The 22,518-nt window shown below is 45.9% G+C and overlaps 1 protein-coding gene across 9 annotated transcripts in view; it reads right to left on the bottom strand.

The window, feature by feature from the left end:
• Positions 1 to 12,912, bottom strand: part of SYDE2 (synapse defective Rho GTPase homolog 2) — a 32,200-nt gene extending 19,288 nt beyond the window's left edge. For 3 of the 9 annotated variants that reach the window (XR_016469257.1, XR_016469256.1, XM_090146415.1), the window contains exons 1-3: positions 12,738 to 12,898; positions 9,415 to 10,137; positions 513 to 1,612 (exon numbers count right to left, since the gene is read on the bottom strand). Coding sequence is in view for 7 of the 9 variants with exons in the window: in XM_090146415.1 (XP_090002541.1) it covers positions 513 to 1,612; positions 9,415 to 10,137; positions 12,738 to 12,846 (1,932 nt within the window). In the remaining 2 variants the exon portion in view is untranslated. The other 6 variants (XM_090146421.1, XM_090146417.1, XM_090146422.1 and 3 more) reach the window with 6 other exon arrangements.
• Between the last annotated feature and the right edge of the window lie 9,606 nt (positions 12,913 to 22,518).

Here is a 22,518-nt window from a genome sequence, read left to right as displayed (position 1 = left end):
GTTGCATTAAGATGAAGAGAACACAGTGGGCCTTTCCTAATCCTACGGACAACTTGAACAAAGGCTAGGAGAAGCACTGTGAGGAAACAAATAACCTATCTCCTCAATAGCTCTTCCTCATCTTCGTGCTTTGCATCAAGTGTGGGTGGGAGTATCATACTCCTTGTGTGTCAGTGCACTATGTCCTTAAATAATGGTCTGTGCCTCAGAATTAGACATTTCCAAATCCTAATCTCAGCTCTGCCTTATTTTGAGGGTGACTCTACATGCTGGGGGCTGCAGTCCTAAAGCTACTGTGAGCAAGTATTCTCCTCCTTTACAAGAGCAAAGTTGGAAGCACTGATTTCACAGTCCTGCTATTCTTCCCCCAGTACAATGACTGGAGTTCACCACACTACGGGAGCAAGAAAATAAGTTAAAAACCACTCCTGCTCCAGAAGTAACAGTGCAAAGATCTGCAACAGAGATCCAGACACAGCAATATTAACAAAACATTAAGATACATACAGTACCTGGCAGCCCCTTTTTTCAATTTCCATTACGCATTTCTGAATTAAAAGCGGCACCATCAGGCCTGTATTTTCCTTCTCTACCACTTTTCGAGCATCTACACCAAACATCACTGGTTCCCGATCTGCATCCAGACCATCAAGAGAGTTCTCCCACTGCTCCATAAGTGACAGTTTGACATAAATAAGCCCCCTTGGTTCCAGTCTGACAGCCAGCTGATGTGTTTTTGTCACTCGAAAGAGAGTAGGAAGAGCCACAGTGCCATGACAACAAACACGGTTTTTCCGTGGGGTGGGCTCCCAGCTGAACACCACCAGCTTTAAGTGCTGAGCATTTTCAATTTCTATGTTAAACGTGTGGTCCATATCTAGAAAAGTTGTCCTACATGTAAGCAGGGCTGTTCTCGCTTTGTTTACTGAGTCAACCTGTATTGCACAAAAGACATCTTTTGAGTCTATTTTTGGTGGTTTCAAGTCCTCAGCACCATAAAAGTGAATGCTCATAAGTCCAGAGATGTACTGGGAACACTTGGGTTGATCAGAAAAGTTGTAGTGCCTGAAAGCATCGATATCTATCTCAGTTTTACCACTGTTACTTGGAAAGCTCTCTTTTCCTTTCCCACACTTGGTTTCATGTCCATGTTTGCCTGATTTGGTCAAAAGTTCAGGAGAGTCACCATCACTGAGGTAACCACCTTTGCTGGAGGATTTGGAACTCCTTGAGCTTTTCTTTTTGTAGGTATGCTGTGATGACACACTGCTGTCGAGATGGTAACGACTTATGACATTCCTGCTGGCAGCTGCAGTTGAGTTTCCAGAAGATGGCAAAGACGCTGTATGGCTTGTATCCCGAGAGCTCCCTTTCAGCAGGGAAGAAGGATTATCTGAGCTATTATGGCTTGAAGTTCCCTTGACACTCAGCTTCCTGCTGAGTTCTGGCAGTTTTTTCATTTTCATGGAAAGCTTCCTCACAGTTCTGGGAGATTTAATTCGGTCGGGGAAAGGCCAATTGATTGATCCACTTTTTTTCAAGGGACTAGGACTTGGAGGAGAAACTTCTGTTATTGGTATATCAATCTTGTGTGCGAGTAGAACTCCAGGCCCTTTAGGAAAAAAAATTAAAGAGAATAAACAGATGTTCTGTAAGTGCAGTTCACAGTAATGACAATAAAATATTGAAGTAGAGGAAAACACTTTGATTTGTCTTAACTTGATAAATGCAGCTCATTCAGATGACTGTCATTCACCAGTTAGAGATATTAACAAGCACCCAGAGCGTTGTACTCTGTTGACCTGTGCAACCAAATTTGGCAGTTCATAGTCAGAAGCCTGATTTGTTCTGCTCTATAGAGATGAAAGAGTCAGAAACTACAGATAAACAAATGAGCTATTTCACCCACTGCATTCAGCTCTTGTCCATTTGTGTTACATCCCTCTCATCCAGACACAATTGCATTCCTGGGGCACAGGTGCAATGAAATCAGTCTTCAAAGGGAAAGCACTGGAAAATGACAAGTGCACTTCTGCCCACAAAGCAGTTAGCAACAAAGATTAACACATCAGCATTGCCTTCTCAAGTCTAAAGGAAACATGCACATCCCTGGTAAAGGATACTGCTACAATACTTTGCATTTCCCTCTCTTATCCAAAAGAACTCTGGAGAAGTGTCTCACCTCCCTTCTTTCATTTTTTTCAGCTCCCCTTTCCTGCTGCAGAGAGGAGCAGGAAAGCAACAAGGATTTATTTATTCCAAAAGCTGCACTGTGCACTGCCTTGTTTGTGCCAGCAATTTTCCCTCTGTCCTGGCACAGCCACCCTATGACAGGGCTTAAAGTTATACAGTTCCCAACTGATACCATGGTGGGAAATCTTTTGGAAAATTTATTTTCAAGGAACAAAAATAATTTTAACAGCAGGCACTGATGTTGAAGAGGAAAAGAATGAGAGAAAAAAAACATCTACACTCATTTGACAGTGCAGGACAAGTAACGAAGGGATACATACGGAATAAGAAGTTTGTTATCAGTCCTTAAATAATGCATGTGCATGACTCATAGAGACACAAACTTGTAGTTCTCCTCATGCTTGAATGTTTAAGAAAACTCAAAAATTGAGTTTCAGCTCAAGCCTTTTTTCTTGCCACCAGCATGAGGCAGTAATGACTGCAGAAATGGATTCACTTGAATTGCCGTAGTGTGCAAGATGGAAACTGAGGCCAGAACAAACAAAATTTCACGAGTACTCTCATTTAGAACCACTTTTCTATCCACTGAGAAACTAAGAGTGGCTTCTGTAAGAACAACCATCCCATCCCATCATCCCAGGCAAGCTCTGGCAGCACTCATGCAGCTTTGTGCTCCCGGCTGGGAACCAGAGCCCCCGGTCACACTCAGCCCTGCTGCTGCAGCTGCTCCAGCTGCTCAGAGAGCAGGGACCTATGCCTGTGTTAGCAGGGGGAATCTTCCCCGCTGCTCATTGAGGAAAGGCAAATCCTACTCACAGTGCGTACAAGGAAGGAAAGAGGTACACAGCAACTCGTTCTTGACAGCAGCTCGTTTTACAGATTTTTCTGATGCTTACTGTCTAATTCCAACCACTATTAAGTAAGTCCAAATCACTATTTGCTTAAAAGAGCGCTTTTATAGCGAAGTTTCAATCATAAAGAACAGCACACAGTATCTGTTTTCCAGAGCAACAGAGGAAAATGCCTTTAGCTCTGCATTTCTTGGAGGAGTTCCTTGCCTGCTGTTGTGGCAGCAGCTGGCAGGAGACACGGGGTATGACAGAGCTGGACAAAGCCTTGCTTGTGCTGCAGATCGTGGTATAGCTGTGCTGGCCCAGAACACCCATAGCAGCCAGTGCTGTGCTGACATTCACCTTCCCTTTCTGCCCCACGCCTCTGGCACGGGCTTAGCAAAGCAGGCCAGTCCATTCAACTTCCCTCCATCTCAGGAGAGCTGCAGAGGCAATCTGACATTCTTACTTTCACAGGTGTGACTTCTGCTGCCTTCAGCACAAAGGGGTTAAAACGAAACACAGAGCTGACAGAAGCTGGTTGTGTGGGACCAATCCCACAAGTGTCATGCCACCATAACACCAGCAGTGTGCTGAGGTACGGACACCATTTCCAAATGCACACACGATGACTGCTAACAAGCTGCAATAGTGACCTAGAGCACATCACATCACATTCTACTTCCCAGCCTGCTCACCTTGCCCAGCTTCCTTTTTGTTCCACACAGGTGGCATCTGACACTTCAGAAATGCCTTAGGGAAGGCTGGCAGGAGGAGGGGAAGCACCAGAGACACTGGGGTGCCAATGACAGCCAGGCAGCAGGGGGGTGATGATGAGGTGCAGCTGACAATGCACTCCGCACATCTGCCTCGCACTTCCTGGCAGCATCAGCTGCACAAAGAGCAGAAGAAAGCAGCTTTTGAAGGATGCCCCAACCCAGGGATGGATGGCTTGCCATGGGACAAGTCAGGGACCAAGCACTGCGCTGAGCCAAGTGACTTTGCACCAGGGCTGCTTCTCTGAGCTGGTTCAGGTGGATGGGTAAAGCCCACACAGCTTTTATTTGTTCCACAGCATAGCCGCACAAGGGACAAAGACTCTTCACAGCCACAGGAGGCAGCCACAGGAGGCAGGTGGCCCCTGGACATGAGGTGCTCCACAGCCACTAGCTGCCCTTCCCTTCATGGCCAGGGGACAGCAGGGCCCAAAACCTCACCTACACAGATCTGCCCTATGGGAACAGCAGGCAATCTCACAGCACACAGCCTGTAAGGCACACGTCGTGATCCCACACAGTAACATTCAGCTCTGGCCCAGCTTAGCATTGTCCCTCTGTGCCTGGGTGGACGTGACACTGTCAGACTGCCTGCCAACAATGCCTGCTACGTTACAGGCATATCTGATTATCCCATTCTACGTGCAACATTCCTCTTTGCTTAAGGAAGAGTTTTGAGTAACTCTAAAGCTCATGAGAAAGCGTGTGACTTATTTTTGGGACCCCAAGATGACATGAGTAAGTCAGAAAACATCAGTTTCTCATCACAGAGAGCTATTAAAATACCAAACAGCCATGCTCATAACTAAGGGAAATGCTGAGCTCTGACCCAACTAAAGCTGATAAGTAATTTCATTTTTCCTGCCATCCTCTTGAAATACTTAATAAGCATGCTGCATCTGACACTGAAAGTATATCTCTAGAAAAATGACATGAGAGCTAAATTCTAGGCCATTTCATTTTAGAAAGAGGAAAAAAAATACAGCTTGTACTAAGCGGCTATAATTTTCAAAACCAAAGCTTCCCTTTGTCCTAGATTTTTTACTTTTATTTTCTATTTTTAAAAGTCAACCCAATGTATTCCTTGGGAACACTTTTTTTTTTCTTTTCCCCCCAAAAGCAGCAAATCAGAACAGAAGAGCCCAAACAGCTCAAAATCATTCTCAGAGCAAATGACAGCTGAATGAAAAAAAGGCTACTGTTTTTCTGTGCTAGATTCCAGAAGAGATACTGATCTGGATCCTCAGCTGACACAAATAACACAGCTCTACTGATGCCAAAGGCTGGTAACTTAGTCCAGCTCAGGCCCATTTCATCCTCAGATAGTTCTATATCCACTCTGATAGAAAGATTTGCTGCAAAGCTGAAAACAGTGCTAAGAGAATTCATGCTATATCAAATGCAAGCAACTTCATTAAAGATGCAAGGAAAGTAACCTCCCTTATCCATATTAGCAAAAAAAAACCCCACTTTCTTAAATGAGGATTGAATGCAATTATTATTATGTAATAATTATCTAAACAAAAGGAAGAATCTTCTTTTAGTCTGCTAATAGAGAAGTCCTTTTTCAACCCCTATGAAAATTGCCATTTTGACCAAGTTGGTCTCTGTGTTCAATCCCACATGGCACTTCAGAGTCAAGGAATGGAGAAACTATTAAAAGGGTAAAAAAGAACGCTCTAAGAACTCTGTAGCAGTAGTTCATTTTCTTCCAGTACAATGCCAAATATACACAGACACTAAGTAAGCCATGACAAACCCATCAACGCTGGGGTCACATTTTCAGGAGCAGAAGTCACACACTACTTTACACAGGCCATGCTGTAAGAGTCCGTCGGGCTGACCCTGCACCACCGTAGTCCTCAGTGCCCCCTGCTGGGTGACCCCTTGAGATGGGACAACAAGCATGTTTAACAGCACTTCAGGTCACCCGCCAGGCTTAAGAGCTTGCTATCTGCAAACAGGAATGAATTCCTGGCAAATATTCTGAACGTTAATGATTCTCGGTGTCACACAGACCACAGCAGGCTTCATTAGAATGCTGGCGTTGGACCAAGCGCCATCGGCCCCCGTGCCAGGCGTGCCTCATTTTGGACCGCTCGCACCATGTCCTCTTTCCCTCGTGGTTTCTTACATGGGATCGGAAGTATCTCTGTTTCCTCAGTAAGATGATAGAAACATGATTCCACACAAAACAGAAGATGAAATAAATAGCTACTTTACATTAACTGCTTCAAGTCTTCGGTTGCTACAACTCCTAACCCCGCTCCCCAGCAGTCCTTACAGCAGGTCACCAAAACGGATCAAAGACAGATCCCTGGGTAGGCCCACAGCCTTCAAAAGCCTTAAGTCAGCCCCTCAAAATCCTGCTGCCCAGCTCTACAGAAGCAGGACACACTTCTTGGCCTGTTGACAAAGATCATTTGCAACATGCAAGCCTACAAAATTTGGGCCCCAAACAATAAATTTATAAACCAGGAGAGCAGTCATTTAAGTGAAGGAAGAGCATCGCTTAGATTAACCCCAGTACATGTCAGCTGGAGCTAAACTGGAACACAGCACCAACCATCGCCTCCTGCAATGCTGAGAAAAAAATCAATTTCCAATGACTGCTACCAAGATTTTGCAGTCAGACATCTAGCTAGCATACATTTTTAGTAACAAAAGCAGCCAAGGTTCTCGCAGGCTAGAGTCAGCATGCCCTAGCAGAATGCTTCTGAGACACAGACATGAAATGACCCCACTGACCAGTTAGGCACTACTCCCAGAAGTAATCATAGAATGGTTTGGGCTGGAAGGGACCTTTAAGATCACCTAGTTCCAACCCCCTGCTATAGGCAGAGACACCTCCACCTGACCAGGTTACTCAAAGCCCATCCAGCCTGGCCTTGAACACCTCTAGGGAGGGGGCATCCATAATCTCACCAGGCAACCCATTCCAATGTCTCACCACCCTCACAGTAAAAAATTTCTTCCTAATATCTAGTCTAAACCTACCCTCTAAATGCTGGTACTAAAAGCAAAAGCATTACAAATTCTTCAAAAAGGCCCTACCTGGAGATCCATAATGTAAACCTATAGCAAAAGAAGGAGCTACAAAGGGACGTTATTCTTCAGTGCCTTGATAGTGATACACACATCCAGCAACACATTCAACTAGAATACAGTCAAACAGTCATTAGAAAAATTTGCTTCAAAACTTTATACATTTGAAAAATTCTAAATGTGATATGAAAAACATGCTCCACAGTCCACGTAAATTCTTCTCCTGTAGCCTTAAGAACATGAGCTGATGTTCCTACATTTCTACCTCAGCAAATTTTTTTTCCGCCACCTTTTGTCTGTTTGACATAAACAAAATACATAAACAAAAGTGTGTTTCCTAATTGCTGTAGTATAGGGCTGTTTTGTTTTTATTCCTTTCTAAAAACTAGCATGGCTAGAATTATTCAACAAGGAATTACCTGATAAATCCTATTAACATACACGGCCTTTACCAGAGAAAGTAACCCGATTAACACTAGGAACTAATGATGCAAGTTAAGACAATGGGAAAATCAACACCTCTACAATCTATACCCCATTTAAAGAAAACATTTACAGGACATATCTATTCACTACTTTGTTTGAGAAGACTCTCAGCAACCAAACTCTTATATTTTTTCTTCACGTTTCCATTAAAAAAAAAAAAGTATGACTGCTTCCTCTGTACAACATTTGGGATCCGAATGAGGCAGCACTGTTTAAAGCTTAAAAGGTTAAACTACTTGCACTGACCAAAGAAGATAGCATCAAATGAAAATTGTATATATTATATATACAAATAATATCTAGAGTATATAATAATAATAATAATAAATGAAATGAAAATAAGTCTTTTACTGGCTTTTGTAGTATCCTACTTTTTTCTGTCTTTGCTTCTCAAAATCTCTCTTAGAGTCTAGTACTAAGCACTACTGACACATAAAATTACAGCAGTAACAAAGATAAGCAAATTTTTCCCCAAAGCAGTAATTGAGTATTTGTCAGGAGTTACTGCTTGACCTATATAGACATCTATTTTGCAGCAACTGTGTAATTCAAGCAAGGTTCAAGCACAAATAATATTAAACTGACCATGCTGCCCTCATGCAATAATTGCACATGGATGAGCTGTCATTTTAAATCTGACTGAAAATAACTGTAGACACCTTAACTGAAGAGAGGAAAAAAAAAAAATCACTTCTTCATGATAAAGCCAATTACTGAGCAGCAGGGATCCATCTCATCACCAGTTCATCCATTCAGTCTGGTTGCTGTTAAATACATGCAAAAGAAGAACTGCATTTAAAGTAGCTTAATCAGCTTCGAGGATACCAAACCTACTGGGGCAAATTCATCACACTTTTTTCCTAGTTTCAGGAAAGACACTTTAAACATGTAATTTTGCTTTCAGGAATAAATGTTTCTTCAGTATTAAAAAAAAAAAGGGCATTTGCCTTCTTGCATAAAGGGTTTCATTTTTTTAAGGAGAATCGCATATACATCAAGGGCTTAATGACTAAATTGGAGTCAAACAGCCTGCAGGACATGCTAATGGCTTTCCCAACAACCCCACATCCTGACCTCTCCAAACTGGTTTGAGCTCCAGCATTGAAAAAAATAGCAGCATGGTATTTCAGTGATTTTGCAAGCAGACATAACTGGTCTAACTATTTAATGCAGGCTATAAAGTGAATTATTTCTAAATAAATGTTCTCAGAATACTTTGGAACTGACAGTACACTCAGATCAGCAGTATTTCCACAAGGAGAACAAAATGTGAGCTCCCAGAAGGGAGGACAGAGTACTTTTTCTTCTTCTGTTTACAGAAGTTGCTTTGGTGCCTTTGAAAACATCTCCCATTCCCAGAAGCCATCACTGTGCTGAGTCCAGGCAATGCAGCTTCTGGAACTTACAGATCTGGGGCCAATTTGCAGGACTGAGTGGGAGGGGGACAGAGCTCCTCTAGCAGGCAATGCAGAATGAGAGCCTGGAAATGAGCTCCAGGGCCTCTCCACTTTCAATTACGAAAATACTTTACACTTACACAAAGCAGATGATTACAAATGGCATTTATATGATCTTCCAAAAAGTATTTATTAAAAATCCCAGACAGTAGGTTAAAGAAACTTCTGAAGATATTAAGCAATGTAAAGGCTGGAACCTAAGACCCAAATGAGACACTAACAGAAAGGAAACTAAGCAGGTCCTCCCATTAATATGTTTAAGTAAGCCCACTTGGTAAAACCTTTGTTTTCAGCCAGCTTGGAGCCAGACCAAACATGGTCTGTTTGGAATTGGATTCCAAATTGGAGCTGACTTCACAGGCAGAGGCAAACCACATCCGGATATGCCAGGTGAGCAAACTGGCTGAAAAGTCACTGTGCCGCTCTACATTTAGCAGGTATCAATATCCGTACCTGAGTCTTTTTTTTCCTTTTTTTTTTTTTAATGAAAATAACATGCACTGCTACTGGAAATGCGCTTGACCCAGACAAAAGGAAGAGAAAGAGAAAAGAAACATAAGAAAGGCTTATCATTCTTTACAAAGAAAGCAGAGGATAAGACACCTTTGTCTACCTAAAAACTCTTACCTGCTGAGGGGCACTTAAATGCAGGATTGTCCTCTGCTGCCAGCACGCTCTGGGGCTTGCAGGCAAACCTCTGCCGCTGCTGCAGCAGGTGCTCTCCAGGCTGCATGGTGTCGGCAGGACCCAGCTCACCAGGCTGAGTGTCTCCCGCTCTCTCTGGGGAGCACGGGGGAACATCGAGGGGCCCTAATGCCCGCCCCAGGTCCCGGACAGGCAGGCTTCTGCAGCAGCCTGCAGGGCAGTCCGCAGTGACAGGGTTATGGGCAGCAGGATGGAGGACTCTCAGGACATCTGGCTCATCATCTTCAGGGATGGGGTTATACCATATTTCTCCTTCATCATCTGCATCGTTGTCTTCACCAAAGTCAAAGGCACGGCGCCGCAGCGCAGCAGAGCCTGTGGCGTTCGGAAGGGCGCTCGCAGCACCACAGCGCAGGATGGGGCCCTCTGGCCCTCCTGGGGACCTGGCAGGAGCCCCCCGCACCCTTGGTGAGGGCAGCAGGCTGGGGGACCGTGGGGCCTGGGTGACAGCCCCTGGTGTCTTCTTACACGTGCTTTCTCCCTCCAGGCGGGGGGCTCGGTGGGTGCTCTGGTGCAGCCAGTTGCGCTTCTTAGAAACAGTGATGCTGTTCATCTGTGGCCGGTGCTCGGGGAGCTCGCTTCCCTTCGGAGACTTGGGCTCCTTCCTGCTCCGCGGGGCTACGTATACGTTTTCTATTAGGTCTGCTGTTAGAAAGGGAGAGAGAGAAGGAGAGACAAACGCTCAGAATATCACATTGCTTTTAGCAGGACAGATGAAGACATGCAGCATCGTATCACATTTGCCTTAGACCTCATTCGAAAGGACAAAAGACAAGGTGATGCTATCATCAAATTACACGTCAGCCTGCCAAAGCAGAACATGTGTGTAATTAATGAAAAGTCAGGTTTGTTGGGCTGTATTTTAACACCGTGTAATTTAGGTAAATGGCAGTGAGAGCTCTGTATAAAGGTCATGCCGACTTAGGCAGCTTAGGCAGAAAAGGATCTTTTTGCTCTGGTAATTTTGTGTGTGCAGTGGGTTTGTTATCTGTTGTTCCTACACTGTTTTTACAATGTAGATTTAGGTAGAAAACAAAGGTGGGGATCTGTCTGGCTCAGAAGCCTCCAGCAAGGGCTGTCCTTACTGCTGTACCCTGTGCTCAGAGCAGGATTTAAGTAGGAAACAAAGGTGGGGATCTATCTGGCTCAGAAGCCTCCAGCAAGGACTGTCCTTACTGCCATACACTTTGCCCAGGGCATGAACAACCCTTGGTTCATGAGGACAAAAAGAAGAGAGAAAGAATACATCATTTTACAACAAAATTTTCATTTAACAACAAATCAAACTCTATACACAACTTCAAACTCGATACGACTGCACTACAGCAAAGCTAACCTGTAATGGTGTTCTACAGGCAGGGTGCTTCTACCCTGATTTCCCCAAGGCTCCCTTCTCCATGGAGCTGAGGAATAGCTCCTACACCAGTACAAACATGCACCATCTGTATGCCCACTGACAGCAACACCTGCCGCTCCTCGCACTGCCAGGGACATAGAGGCCCTCTGCAGGGCTGCCAACTCACAGCCCCCAACCCACAGACCCTGAGACACACTCAAAGTCACCGTGCGCTGGGCAGTGCCGTGCTGTGGTGCTCTCAGTGCACACCTGGGCAGCTCCGCACTGCGCTACCTACATGAGCCTCCTGCAGGAACAGTGGCCGGCAGCAGCTGCAGAGCACTGCAATAACCTCCTGCTTGCAGGGGCACGCCACAGCCGCGCTCGCACACAGCTCTCCACTCTCAGTCTCCGAATCAGCCAGCTCTGCCAAAAGCCATTGATTGCAAACGCTCACTGAATCCCATCCAAATGATACACTTGCATTTAGGTTTTCCAAGCATAGCTCTCGCAATCCAGGGCTATGTTTGCAAGCGCTGCTTCCCCTTTATTCCAGTTTGGCCCCAATCCTGAAAGTCTTTCTGTGGGTGTTTATTTTAATAACAACTGTTTCACATGCAAGTATCTGAGCACCCTGCAGCTCCACAGAGCACAGCAACTCCCAAACGTCAACAGCTGTTATAGTAACCAGAAATTCAAATAAATAGGAAGCTTAAGGAGCTATAGGGGTGACGAATATGCTCTCTGCTCCAGAGCAAAGCTTCATTCAGCACAACGCCATTGGCTCTGTTCAGCGCAATCAGTGCATTCCCAGAGGCAGACCCTGCACAACACGGAATGAGGCACTGCTCCCCAAAAGGCTTCTGCACAGCGTTGGGGTGAACAAACAAAAGGGCAGACAAACCAGCAGGTGCTCAACTCACCTCCCACTCCATCTACAAAAGGTCAAATAAATCACTAAAGTTAAAATACAGCGCCTCCAGAGCCCCAGATGCAGTGCTTCAGCTCAGCTGAGGTCAGGACAAATCCCGTGCCTATTACGTACACATATCAAACATCTCATCCCAACGCCAGGCGCTGTTTTTCTGGTCACAACGCAGAGGGAACGGCCTTCCCAGTCCCACCGCACGGGGTCCAGCAGAACGCACAGCTCCGGGGCTGCAGCAGCCACCCGCTCCCTGCCCAATCCGCACACCGCCCGGCACGCAGCGGGGCTGTACCGCGGCGGGACGGCAGCGCGGCCAAAGCACGGTCCGTAAGCATCAAACTGTGTAAAAAAAACAGGGAGGAAACAAAAGCGAGAGAATGACAAACGGTCATGAGGCGAAGAGCAGCGAACGGCCGCGTGATGAGCCGCACGGGGCAGCGGTCTGACAGCGAGGGCCTCTCGTGGAAAGGGGGAATTCTGTCCTGAGAAGGATGAGCGACGCTGTGAAAACGCGCCCGCGGAGGGCCGATTCTCGACCTACGTTGGAACTTGCAGAACAGCGCAACTTTTGCTCGAAACAAACGCGAAGTCTTCGCAAACTCTGGAAAAAAGGCACTTCCTAAGCCGGCGCAGTCCGCTCCCCGCACCGACCCGCGCGGCACGGCCGCCCCGTCCGCCTCGGGGCTCCCTTTTCGTTACTTGCGGTCCCCGCCGCCCGCCGGCACCGCGCCGATCCGCGCCGCGTACACGGCCCGGGCAGACGCGGCACGGAGCGCCGCCAACAGCCCCGCGGAGCGGCGCGGAGCTCGGAGCGCCGAGAAACTCGCTTCACCACTATTTTCTCGGAGAAGCGCCGCGCCAGCGCCTCGCGCCCCTCCTCTTCCCCTTCCGAGGGGGACCGACCCCGCGCTCCGCTCCGCACGTGGGAGCGCTCCGTCGGCAGACGCGGCCCCCGGCGCCCCGCGGCAGACGGGCTCTTACCCTGCGGCCCGCAGCCCCCGCCGTGCCGGTGCGCGCCGCCCGCCGCCGCCCCGCGCGGGGACCTCCTGCCGCGCAGCTTGGAGAGCGTCCTGCGCAGCGGCTCGGCCATGCCTGGGCGCTCAGCGGGCGGCGGCCCCCCGGCACGGCGGGAGCTGCCCCATGGCGGCGTGCCTCCCCGCGCCCGGCTGCCGCCGCGCCGCCGCCGCGCACATACTTGGCATAGCTGCGCGGGGCGAGAGGCCGCCCCGCAGTGCGCATGCCCCCGCCGCCCCATCGCCGCTCCCCGACGGGGGCCGGTGCCGCGCCGCCCCGGGCGCTGGGACCGCCTCGGCAGCAGCTCAAGGAGAGCCGTCGCCGCCGCACCCGGTGCCCGCCCCGCTGCCCGCCCCGATGCCGGCGAAGCGCCGAACGGTGCGGCATAGCGGGCCGCGGGGAGCGCTGCCCGGGGTCTGGGGAAAACAGTTTGCGAGCACGACACGTGTTCGCGGATTTTGTCCCTTAGCAAAGTCGGAAGGAAGGGCTGTCCCGAGAAACTTTGGATGCGCCCAGCCCTGGAGTGCTTAAGGGCAGGCTGAGGGGGCCCTAGGCAGCCCCAGCTGGCAGCAGTGTCCCTGCTGTGGCAGGGTTTGGAGTCGAGTGAGCTTTAAGGGCCCTACCACCCCCAGCCATTCTATAGTTATAGGATTTAATGGCAGTTGAAGTCAAATTTTCCTAAAGAAAAAAAATGATTCAAATTTCGAGTCATGACACCCCGAGGCCCAGCAGCAGTGATCCCATCCCATACACGTGCAGCACAGGAGAACTCTGGAGGTCCCTCTGACCTCAGTCCCGCAATTGCAGAACCACAAAGGTGTGAAGGCACGTTTAGGGCTATGACCCAGTTCTTCCTCTGGCCCATTCTCCCACGTGTCTTGCCTGTGGAAACAAAAATTCAGCATCACTGTTCTTTTTCTATGCAGCCTTGCACAGTATTTTCCTCGTGTTCCATATGGTTTAGATGTTAGTTTAAACATTTCCATGATTCCTCTCTGCAGTAGGCACACAGGAAATGGCCCAGGGAAAAGCTGCCAACGGTTGGGTCTATAAACACAGTTTGATCCATATCTTTGAAAATTGTTTCCATTCCAAGCAATGGTTACAAAGCACTTTTTCTTGTTGGCAGCTAGATTTTTTTTTTTTTTTAATCCCTATGCATCCTGTATTTGCCCAACAGAGGTGGCATTGATCTCTCTCTCTCTCTCTCTCTCTCTCTCTCTCACACACACACACACACAAACCCCCACCAAAAACAAAACAAAACAAAAAAAATCTGGCTGGAACTCACTTGAGCCAGTGCAGCAGGAGTCAAAGCCCAGCTTTTGTTTCCAGCTCAGCCCATTCTGTTCAGGAGCTGCAGAGCACACAGTGCAGAACGTGATTTGCTTCAGCAGGCCCTGTACAGAATGTAAAAGTGACTTCAGTGGGATGGGAACAAAGCTTGCACCGACTTGAAGAGTTCTCACTGGGACACTGACAAACGTTCGGGACTGGTTAAATACAGTGTGACTATAAACAAATAGGCTGCATTTTTCTGTACATGAAAAACGTTTTTAACAGTTAGGTTTTTTTTTTCCCATCATCAGACCAAGATTTTGCTAATCAATAAAATCTCCGAGCACTCCAGTTACTGAAAACGTCTGCCTTCCTGACATCCAAATGCACCGAAGCAGCAGTTCCATGGAACCTTATTGGCCCCTCCTGCTGCTAATGGCAGCACGCATTGTCCCATCCTGCAGAGCAGCCGATCTTCGCGTGCAGACACCACTCTAGCCATCCACATCTTTGTTATCCCCAGACCTATTCTTGATCAGCCAGATGAGGCACCCCAGTGGCTCCCAGGTTTGGAATACAGCTGTTTATCTTCTTACAAGGACAAACCAGGACACTAATTCATTTACATTCTAGACCTGAGTACCTGCTAGACTAGAGGCCAGACAAAACCAAAGATGTTCATTACCAAACTGGCTCCACCACTGACTCCCTGGTCTCTGGCCCCATTTGAAGTTGGAGGTGCACTGTATAAAAGCAAATTTTAGACTTCTAGAGCAGCCAAGTGTTTTGCTCAGACCAGCGACTCTCTCCTCAAGCACATCCTTGCCAAAAATCTCCTTAATCTAAAAATGCATTAAGAGGCATTGCTGTTGAGATCTCATACCCAGCACAGGTTTTGGCTGGCAGCCACCAACTGCTGAATGCTCCCAGGAACACAAGGTCTGCCAGCCCACCCTGTGATGCTCCTGTACCGCCAGCAGTCTGCTTGCCCTGTTAAGCTAAATTTAAAATTAAACAGGAAAGAAATAAGAAATGATTCAAATAAGTAGCGTGATGGAAATATTTCAGTTCATAGCTGAATTATGCAGCTGGAATATTCATGGCTCTGCCTTCTGCACTTTATTCAAACAAAAATGCATCAGAAGTTCAAGCTCTTTTTTGTATCCTGCACTTATTTCTTTGAGATGATGTTTGTCTTTTTAGGAAATGTGCTAACCTCCCAATGAGCTTTTCAAAGCATGTCACTGAACTTCAGAACTGTCATTACCACCCCTGCAATCTTACAGCATGAGAGTGCTATTGCAGGATGCCAGTCCCCCTGAAGATATGCTAAAAATACCAAAGTATTTTGGCTAACAGGAAGCCAAGGCATCACCCACACAGTAAAAATAGTAGGCATAATGACCATCATCACCACAGCCTTCTCCTAACATGGAGACAAAACCAACAGATCAGTGACATTCCACATGGGTTGAAATGAATGTTAACAGTGAGGACGAGAACGTCGTACGGACAGGCAAAAGATAAACAAATTCAAGTTTATGCCTTAAACATTAGCAGAGCCTCTCCAAAGCAACTTGAAATACTAAATAACCATTCTCTATTTTATACTATATGCTTCCGGCTGGGACCACATTTGTAAGTCACAAGAAAGCATTTTCCTGCTGGTTCTGCCCCAGAAAGAACAAAATTCTCAGCAGTGTGCTGTCACAAAGTCATTGCCGTTGTTCAGTTTGTCACAGTATTTGCGTACTAGCCCGAATTTAGAAACTCATCTCCTAAGCAGCCATGAAGGTGCCTACCTGCGTCCTAGAGCAATATCTGTAAACACTGAGCAGGAGCACAGGACAGGTGGGCAGACTCTCAGCACTGCTGAGCGCACCTACCATAAATGCTGCTGTGTAGTGTCCTAAAACTGCTGCATCTACAACACGTATTTAATTAGAAGTCCTGTAAAACTTAATAAGTAAGAAAAATATCTTGAATGGTTTCCAGTTAAGACTGGGAGAACACATTTAATGAGCATGTTCTGAGAATTCCCTTTCTCTTGAAGTTCCTTTTTTTCCACTTCTACCATTAGAAATAGTAATTATTATTCAATCATCAGCCTCAGAACTCTGAATTTCAACTGAGTGAAATGTAAAGGGTCCAAATGTCATAAAAAGGAAAGCCAGTATTTAAGAAGAGAAGTGGAAATGTCCTTAAATAGGAACACAGATCCTTTTTAAGAACTTTGTATACTGTGTTGTGCTCAAAAATCTGTAGTTATAATCTCCAGTTTTAAGCAACCTTTGCTGTTTCTGTAGATTTTCACATCTTCAAAATAATTTTATCATTCAAAAAAAAAAAAAAAACACCTTCATATATTTGCATATGTGATTGTTTCATCATAGCTACTCTGTATGCTGCAAAGCCACAATGTGAGAAAGAAAAAAAGAGCCAGAGAAACCCTGTGGAGTTTTATATGTGAACCACTCTTCTGTCTCTACTCTGTGTGTGTAGCAAAGGGAGCAGATAATGTAGCTGGTAGTAAGAAGTGATTACAATGAAGTCTGTACATGTGTTAGTGCGCTCACACCCAGTTTGTTTGCAGAACAGAAGCACCACTTCAGTAGGGTGACTGAAAACTAGAAAAGTAAATGAACCCTAGGTTTGTTTTTTGGGGTTTTTTTTGTTTTTGTTTTTTTTTTAAAACTTATTTCTTTGTATCTCCTGGAGCGTACCTACCAAGTGGAACAGAGAAAGATCTGAGTTTCACAGGAGAAAAAAAGCTTTCCTCCTTAGGCCAGCCACAGTGAAGTACATGTTTTGACCTGATGGGCTTTCTTGACTTGTAAAGAGCAATCCAGCAAAGATGAGTACTTCATCCCACTGGCTCAGACAGGGAAATTCCCTCATTTGCAAACCTGCCAGGGTTGCTGCTTACCATCTGCTGACAGCTCGCTCCCAGCTCTCCTTCAGCACTATGATAATACAAAAGGCAGTTGCACAGCAGCTTACGGGGAGGTACTGTGGCCAAGCTTCTTTTAATTGTGTCCCTTATAATGTTTGTTCTTTGACTTCACCCTTGGAAGACACAACAGAATCCAAGAAAATCAAGGTGAAAAAATACATTTATAATCTAATCTGTGCTCCCTTAATCACAAATCTTGTCTGCTCATGTTCAGGCCAATCTAGTTTTAAGTGTCTCTTACTGACAAGCCAACCAGTCATGCAGTTAGAAGGTATTTGTAAACACACAAACCTGATGTTGGTCAGCTCTTCTGCCAGTCCTGGCTCATAGGACATGTCAGTGTAGCATCTTACCTGTGCTCTGTGCCCCTTCACTGGTCACACTTACAGAAGACTGTCCTGTCCCACCATTTCTAGGCATGGCTTGGTGGGCTATTTTGCATTAAACTTGGCAAAATTTGGCTGACTCAAAGTGCACCACATGACCTGAGCTGTAACAACAGCTCAACATGCCCCTGCTATGTGCCACAAGCTCTTGCCTCCTGACACCGATGTCAATGGCAGACATGGGCATCGCACTTGGCCCAAACTCACCTCGATGCTTAACTTCTTTGGCTTTCCCCATGGCTGCTACCAAAAACAGCTCCTGAGATGGAAGTGCTGACAGCCACCCTGCCCCTCATTCAAAGCAGCAGGCATCCTATGGCATGAACATATCTGAAATGCCACCTTATCTTCCTTGAGGTGGAGTGTGCATTACAGCATGACATGTCAACAGGCACCACGAGACTGAGGGGCGGCTGTGAAGAAACACAGAGTTATCCCAAAAGCAGCAACCAGGAGGGGAAAATAGGTGTCAGTGATTGTTTCATGAAAAGCATTTACGGAAAAGGTGGTATGTAGGAATTATCTAAAATCACATAGTAATTACATAGTATATTAAATCTATACTGAATAAGCCTTGTTAAGCCTGTGGTTAGGAGGTGGTGGTCACCATCAGGCAGCAGTGCACACATGTATGGCAATATAGCTTACATCTGATCACACTCTTCTAAAATGTGTTGCATAGAAAGGGGTGTATGTGACTTCTACTTGTGGCTGTGCTGTGAAGCCCATGGCATGGCTCTGTGCAGGATCTTTTCCCACCCTGCACTGCTCATGGCAGTCCTGCAGGAGGAGGTGGCAATGGCACACTGACTGCCGGACCATCCTGCATGGCTCCCTCCCACATTCCAAGAACATTACCAGGGCAATAAAATAGATATTTAAATGTAATCTAATCTGTCAAATAATTTTAAAACAATTTGTTTTGAAATATTTTCTGAGTGGGAGCAGAAAGTCTACGCATCTCAGGTAATTTCAAGTACACAGGAAGGCTTCTGTGCTTCCTGTAGCTGGCCCGCACAGTGAGGGTACTCGTTGGAGGAGGTTTGGTATTGAGAAGTGTGAGCTATTGAAAACATTCAAAATATTTACATTCTTTAGTGGATAGAAGCACTACTTTATCCTAATCTCCTCTCTAATTGCTCCCGTCTCCAGCCATGGCACAGCCTCACCTGGTAACCCCTGCAGCTCCACAGCACAGAACAACAGTGGCCGTTCTGACAATGAATAGTTACCAGATTACATCCATACTGCATATTAGATTATTCCTTATTTAATCTTCCTCCAACCTCTCTTCTTATCACAAAAGCCTTGTTGCCTAAATCCCATATTCTTCTGCAGAATAAAGACCTAGCAATACATAAAAGTCCATGAATATAAAATTAGACTTCCGAGCTTTTTATGTTTATCTGTATGATCTGAAAATGTTTGATCTTGTTTTTTTAATCTGTTATTGGGCAGGTTTAACTTTGTCTGTTTCCAAGCACTGGTTTTATGCACTGAAACATCAGGTGCAAGGTCATTTTCAGTGTTCTCCTAGCTTTGCCAAATTCCCCTGTTTATATAGAAAAGAAGCAAAGCTAAACAGGATATGTAAGTATAAAAACAGAATTTGCATGGGAGGGACAAGGACAGAGGGAAGTCTGAAACTAAAATTACTCTAACTCGCTTTTTTAAATGATGTCTCCAAGGTGATAGAAAGCCCTTCATTGTGAGGTTTCTCATTTGTCTTGAACAGTTGCCAGGGTTTTGATCTCATTTTTACTTTTGAAGACCTGAAGTTACCTCCTTTCTCCTCAAAATAAAAACCACCAACCAAACACAACAAAACAGATTTCAACCACATAGAGGCTTCTATCTTCACGAACAACAACAAAGAAAGCTCAGGTCCCACTTCAAAAGCTGCCAGTTTTGGCATCATTTGGAATAGGTCTCTAGCCAGCACGTGTGCTGTTTATCAGGTATCACGGCTACGGTACCTGCTCAGACCCCACTACATCAGCAGCCCCCTGAGCTGCAGTGCTGCAGGTCAGCGCCTGCAGGCCTGGAAATGTTGGAACGGGAAACGCTGGAAAAGGAAACGTTGGCTACACACACAGTCACACGCACACTCCACCCCAACACCAACAATGCATTTCAGCCACGATGCTGGAGAACTACAGGTGGCACCTCACCAACTACAGCTTCAGCACATCAAAACCATTCACATCGTGTGTTTGGATTCAAAGCTCTCTTTGCCATAGTACATGGTTCCTCTTCAATCACAAAAATGATGAGGTTCACTTTCTTCCGGCTTCTTCCTACCTACATCCTGCTCTTGCAGAGAACACTCTAAAAACCTGATTTAGAGCCACTTTCCCCTTCTGCTTGTCTTCTGAAACACAGCAAATGAATCAGTGCTCTAAACCTGTCCTGTAAACCTCATTTTCCTTTCTGCACAGCAATGAGGGCCCTTAGGTATTCACCTGCTCTACCCAAACAACCTCAGAGAACTATATTCCCACCTTTTCCTCTTTTATCTCTCTCTTTACTTCCTTATCCTCACTTACTAAGTCACATCTGAGTTGCTGACCACTTCTGGGATAAGTACCAGGACAGAGTTCCACAGAGGACTTACTTGCTCAGAGTAGGGCCACCCCAGCTCTAGACCTCAGGCACACTACACATTTCTTTGGCCCTAGAAGGGCTCAGCTAGGGATGCTGCCCACACCCTGGGTTCTGTCACTGCAGAGCAGCATAGGCTGTCCATCCCGCTGCCAGCTCTAGGTGCAAGCTGCAGTGCTGCCTGTTCCCCCAGGATTGGACAGGGTCTTCTGACCCCTTCATCAGGACAAGCTGTGCTTCTGCTACAGGAGGCAGCTACAGTGCGGTTATCAGTAGTCATGACAGCCAGTTAGTTTAAGTGGTTTAATGACCAGTGTCAGAATGGACACAGGCTTACAACAGCTGATCACTTTGATTCAGTGTGCACATGCAGAAGTGTTGTCACACTGGCTGTCCTGAGAAGTACAACAGCTGGAAGTGAAAGACTGCTTACCGAGAGGCACATCCTTTGCTTCTGACAGACACGAGCCCACGACTTCTACCACTCAGTGCCACAACTGCTTAAGTGAGACACAGATGGATGAAGAATCTGTTGCTTCCAGACATTGGGGTCTCTTAAAGGACCAGTTGGTTCTCAGTTTTCACCATTAAGAAGTCATCAAACTGTAGTCATTAGAGACAGGACATTGCTGCCAGGCAAGACAGTCAGCATACAAGTAAGGATTGACTTCTTCTTCACAGTCAGAAGCAGAAGCAGCAATGACTCCAGTTGCTGCTGTGTGAGTCCTGCTTGTGTTCTGCAAGAGACTGAAATAGAGTGCACCAAGCAGAGGATGCTAATGCACCACTTTCCCCATCTGTCTACTGTCTCAGATAACATAAAATATATCAGGTCTCTCTGCTTCAGTAATGCCAGGTACTCCCCCAGAAACCTCTTGACAAATTCATTGTCATTTACCAAGTCACGCCAGCAAGAAGTATTTAGGAAGCTTACCAGGAAAGGCACACAACGCATCAAATAAAAGATGAGTGATGGATTCTTACCTGTCTGATTCCACTTTAAAGCAAGGAATGCTAGGTGATTTGTCTAACAAGGACACTGAATGTGGCCTCTGTATTTCTGTATCAAAAATACCTCCATTCTCTGCTTGGAAATAGGAGACACAAAAGGGAAGCTCCAAAGGTCAGCAGGGGTGAGCCTCCCAGTAACCATACAACCACAATAATGAAAAACTGTGTATCTCAGGCACTTTTAGGATGTCTATCATGCTGGCTTGTACTCTCCCTGCCAGATTTGCATACAAAATTGATATTTTGGAAAAACACTCACAAATGTTACCTGAAATAGTTTTTCTTTGCCTGCCAGCAAAGAGCATCTGGAAACAATCAATCTCTCTCTTCACCTTGCCGATATATCCTCAGGGAGAAATTCATCTTTTAAGACAACTGCATGGCAAAGAAAAAGTTTTTGCAAGCTTGCTAGATTCAAGCTTGCTACAAGTTTGCCTGAGAAGAAAGCACTGGGAGGGGAAAGGGAACCATTCCCTTGTGTAATAAAATACAAATCACTTTCCTTACTCTACTGTTAGATGTGTAACAAGGCTTCAGCCACTATCACAGAACAGGTGCTCAGTGCCATAGCCCTGTCAGGGAGTTTACATATCATTTGCTCCATATACAGCTGGTTTTCCATGGCCTGTAGTGGCATGCACACATAGCTAAGCTTCAAATATGCATATAAACTGCTGCAGCAATGAATGGCACATCTAAGGAGAAATGCTACTAGACTGGGTACAATGAATAAGCAAGGATAAGTGCTTAAACTTACTGTAGTTTTCACTCTCCATCAACCCTCATGCTTAACATATGAACCACTAATAGGAAAAAAGAAAACACAAGAACAACAAGGCAAGAAAAAAGCTAAGTTTAGAAGGCAGTATTGGCACAATACCAAAAGCATAAAACTTGGACCCAATCTGAATACAGTTGCATTTGTCCCAGCAAGGTTTATTTTGGGCAGTGAGGTGTGTCCTGCAGATGCTGCTGCCCACACAGCAGGCTGTGGCAACAGGAGCTTTCTGGCTGGGGTTAGTAGTGCACTTTTGAGGTGACTCTCCCCATTGCCTTGGCAGCATGTGCTTTGGTTTTCAGAGTGCATCAGCTGCATCCCTTCTGGATGAAGCCCAAAGCACTCCAGGAGTGTCTTTAATGCATTCCAGCTGTGGCTGGTTGGTGGGCAAAGCAGAGTTAGTCTGCGGTGTTCTTTCACATTACAGACAATCTCTTACTGTGCCAAATGACTTACTAATGTAAATGTAGCCACAGATTGAAAAGCATCCTGTAGCATGGTATCAGAAATAGAATTAGAGTGGTTATACCACATATAGCTTCCCAACAACCCTATAGCATTGATTAGGAGAATCAGGAGGACCTGCTCATCCTGCAGTAAGAACAGAAGAGCTGCTTTTTTAACAAATAAAACTCACATGCAATGTAACTGTGGAAAATCAACAGCTTTTCAAGATGGAATTGACTTTCTGAAAAGAATTAGCAAGTACCAGGAAAGACAGGTTCCCTACAGCTTTTATTT

The sequence above is a fragment of the Phasianus colchicus genome, chromosome 9 (genome assembly GCF_987193195.1).
Source record: "Phasianus colchicus chromosome 9, bPhaCol1.hap1.1, whole genome shotgun sequence".
Taxonomy (NCBI): Eukaryota; Metazoa; Chordata; class Aves; order Galliformes; family Phasianidae; genus Phasianus; species Phasianus colchicus.
This window is presented reverse-complemented; position numbering and strand designations above follow the sequence as displayed.